General features: G+C 49.3%; 1 protein-coding gene across 1 annotated transcript; it reads right to left on the bottom strand.

Moving 5' to 3' along the window:
- Positions 1-1,071: 1,071 nt before the first annotated feature.
- LOC141994513 (C2 calcium-dependent domain-containing protein 4C-like) lies at positions 1,072-2,880 on the bottom strand. The gene is made up of 2 exons (XM_074964742.1): positions 2,761-2,880; positions 1,072-2,431 (listed from the first exon to the last, which is right to left on the bottom strand). Exon 2 carries the CDS (start codon positions 2,375-2,377, stop codon positions 1,076-1,078), a length of 1,302 nt encoding a protein of 433 aa, XP_074820843.1. The 5' UTR covers positions 2,378-2,431; positions 2,761-2,880; the 3' UTR covers positions 1,072-1,075.
- Positions 2,881-3,358: the final 478 nt, after the last annotated feature.

The raw sequence follows: 3,358 nt of genomic DNA, 5'->3' as shown, positions 1-3,358 counted from the left end.
TCATTCAAGGTCACAAGTCAACAGCAGAACCATGAATTCAGCCCACATGTTGTGACCTAACCCCAGATCCTGAACCCATTCGTCTCATGCTTTGCCCCTCAGACACCACTATTAAAGGCTGGGGGGGGCGGGGGAGGGAAAGACAGGCTGCAATAGTTGCATCTCTCCAGTATCAATAACTGTGAGCCCCCTTGGTTATTTCCTCGCACGATAATGATTACCAGCCAGCACTGCTGCTTGCAACATCTCCTTGTGTGCTGCCCAACCTAACCCAGGCCAACCCCTTGCAGTATGTGTATGGAAGAGCAACATGCAGTCATCATTAGTGGCCCCAGGGTGTAGCAGAGACAGAAAGGCCCCAAGGTCAGGGTCTTGGGTCTTCATTGAAGCCCCTTTCCCTGAAGGGCTTCCCCCACTGAAGGTCTGGTGGCCCTTAGCCCTGCCTGCTCCAAAAGGAGCTAAATTTATTACCCTCTCAAGTTTAGTATGTTAAGTTCCTAGCCTCTGCTTTGTGTTTTACTCTTTCCCTCCCATTCCTGAATAAGGAACCAGCTGGCCTCATAGCAAAATAGAATTGGTTGTCAAGCATGTCATGTCAAGGGCCCCCAGCACAAGCTAACTGGCAGTGTTTTCCTTCTGTAGATCAGAACAGTGTAAATGTTACTACCTTTCAAAAGCAGTGTTCTGTTTTTATTTATTTTACTGTAGCATTTGTAAGCCCCAACCCAGATCAGGAAACCGTTGTGCTAGACATTTCACACCTACCATTGGTTTTAAAAACAATACTCTCCTTTAGAAAGGAAATCTCTGCAGAATGTTTTTATCTCCATAAGCCAGTAAGAAAGGATGTAACTACCCACTAGTATCCCATGCAGCCATGGAAATTACCACCACCACACAAACCTAAAGTTTTGCTCTACGAATGATCAACTTACAATTGACCTTGTCAGTGGAAGAGCAGGTGACTTACCAGACAAAACCAAATGAAGGCTTTTTAAAAGGTATGTGTTAAATCATTTATTTAAAAAACACTTTAAAAATACAAAAATAAATATCCACTTGCTTGCCTGGCATTTTAGAGGGATAAAATATTCACTAAACTCTGTTCACTTTCCCCTAACACACTGTCTCTTTTCAAGCTATACCCTTTATTCGTAGCTTTCATCCTCACCGAAAAGCTGTACAAATCCTCTTCTGCAATGCCATCAAAGAAAAAATCCTCATTAAAGATGGGGTTTCTGCTCCGTTTTATAACCGTGCTTCTCTGCTTCTGAACTTTCCCTGGCACAAGGGAGAAGGTGATGCAGCAGTTTATGCTTTTAGGCTCCACAGACGCATCATATAAACCCTCTGCACTGATCAGACGGAGTCTCAGCCTTCTGGTTTCTGAACAATACTCAGCTGACAGTCTCAACAACCCTCCTCTGCCCAGTAGCACTGTGCTCTCCCCAACAAGCCTCTCTCGGCCACAGGTAAGGTCCAGGGGGAAAATAGTGGAATGTGACAGGTTAAAGCTCCGCATACGGAAGGACTCAACTAGCCCCTCTGAAGACCTCCTGGTGGCATTGGGGCTGTTATCATTGGAGCTGCTTTCATCTGTCGATAAGGAGTTGTTCCTTACCATGCTGGATTTGTTCCTCGCTCTCAGTGCCCTGCCAAGCAGTCCCTCTTGGCTCCGAGCTTTGAACCATGGGCAGGATCTGGGAGGAGATCTACTCAGCAGTGGGGAGCTGAAAGGAGTCGAGTCAGTGGACGAGGTAGTATCACTGTCCACGGCAGCTTGCCTGTGCAGGAGCGGATGCTTAGAAGGCCGCCTGGCAGAGACAGAGCTAATGGCAATGGGGCTGGAAGCTGCCCCTGTGCCAGCACAGGTATTGGCTCTGGATCGAGGCAGCATCAAGCTGGATAGAGAGCTGCTGCATGGGTCATTGTGGAAGATGGACTCCTTCCTCCTGGTGTGGGGACTCTCCAGCAAGGTGCAAAAGCCATAGGAGGTCTGGGCTTTGGGGAAGTGGGGCAGGGACAGCGCTGCCTGGGACTGCGGGTCCAAGTTGGAGCAGTCCTCCTCCAGGGCTGGAATCTCATCAACACTTTCTATCTGGATGAGATGTGGCAAGAATGGGCTGGGGCCAAAATCAGCAATGCCAGGAGGATGCAGACTGGGCTCTGCCAGGCAGCGGTCATGCGGAGAGGAAATGGTCAGTCTGGGTGGGATGCAGAACTCTGGGATCCTGTCTGGGGTTAAAACGTTGGGAAAACCAGCTGCCCCTACTCGGGCTTTCTCTGACACCATCTGACCAGGCTGCAGCCCCAGGAAGGAAGGACTCCGTAGGTTGCTGTTTCCAGGTGATGCTTTCATCTTCTCCATGAACCACATCACTGCAGCTGGATACAGAGAGGGAAAGGTCCCTGCAGCAGAGCTCAAGTTCACCTGCAAACAGAAGCAGAAGCACATGAACATCTTCCGACTGGCAGCAGCCGAGCAAAGCCCCACCTGCACGCGGAGCCCCTTTCTGGCCTGCTGCACCACTAACAACCTAGTCGGATAAGATAAAGTTCACTTCTCATAGCAATGTCTCCCACCCAGCCTCTTACGGCAAAGGATAAAACTAATAGGTTACGACAGAATTTGAACAGTGTCCTAAAGAAGTTAATCTAATGCTATCAGTTCTTAGATTAAGATTCAAATCCATGCTCTATAGAAGTTTTCCTCTCCATTAAATTCCATAAGGCTTCTCCATAAGTCAAGCTCACCCATACCTTTGCACGTTTAAGCCACTTGTTATTTCAGACAATTCGCTAACAGCCTGTTCATCAGTGTCCGTTTAGCCCAGCCCCTTCTTCCTGCTACTGCTGCTCGGGAGGGCTCACTTCAATAGTGGGTAGAAAGAGAGCCAGGCTCCGCTTTTATAAGCGAGCCCGGCAGCCTCATGCCCAATCATACACTGAAGGGGGGTGGGGGGAGAAGGGGAGATGCAACCAGCTCCTCCCTTTGGCTAATTTCCAAGCTGCTAAGAGGCTCCACGCAGTCCAAGCTGAGCTCCCAGCAGCCAGCAACGCTCATGCTGTCTTCCGGCTCATTTTCCCTGGTTCTCAAGTGCCAACAGCTGCTGCTGGGGGCGGGTGCACCTGAATCAAAGAAAAGGAAGGAGACACCCTACACTCCTCACCCCCCAGATTGCCAGGGCTGGTGGAGAAACTGGTACACACACACTTTTCAAATTCACTCAGAAACCAGATACTCTCTGCACCAAGTACACAGATCTAATGCATGATGCAGGAGGCGTGTGCATTCAGGAGAAGGGGCCAAATTAATCCCTGGGGTAAAAAACATCCATTGGCATCAGTGATGTGGTTC

This window comes from Natator depressus, chromosome 10 (genome assembly GCF_965152275.1).
Source record: "Natator depressus isolate rNatDep1 chromosome 10, rNatDep2.hap1, whole genome shotgun sequence".
Lineage (NCBI taxonomy): Eukaryota > Metazoa > Chordata > Testudines > Cheloniidae > Natator > Natator depressus.
This window is presented reverse-complemented; position numbering and strand designations above follow the sequence as displayed.

Excerpts from the sequence above, each read along its gene's own strand:
- LOC141994513 (XM_074964742.1), bottom strand. The coding sequence starts at position 2,377 with ATGTGGTTCATGGAGAAGATGAAAGCATCACCTGGAAACAGCAACCTA.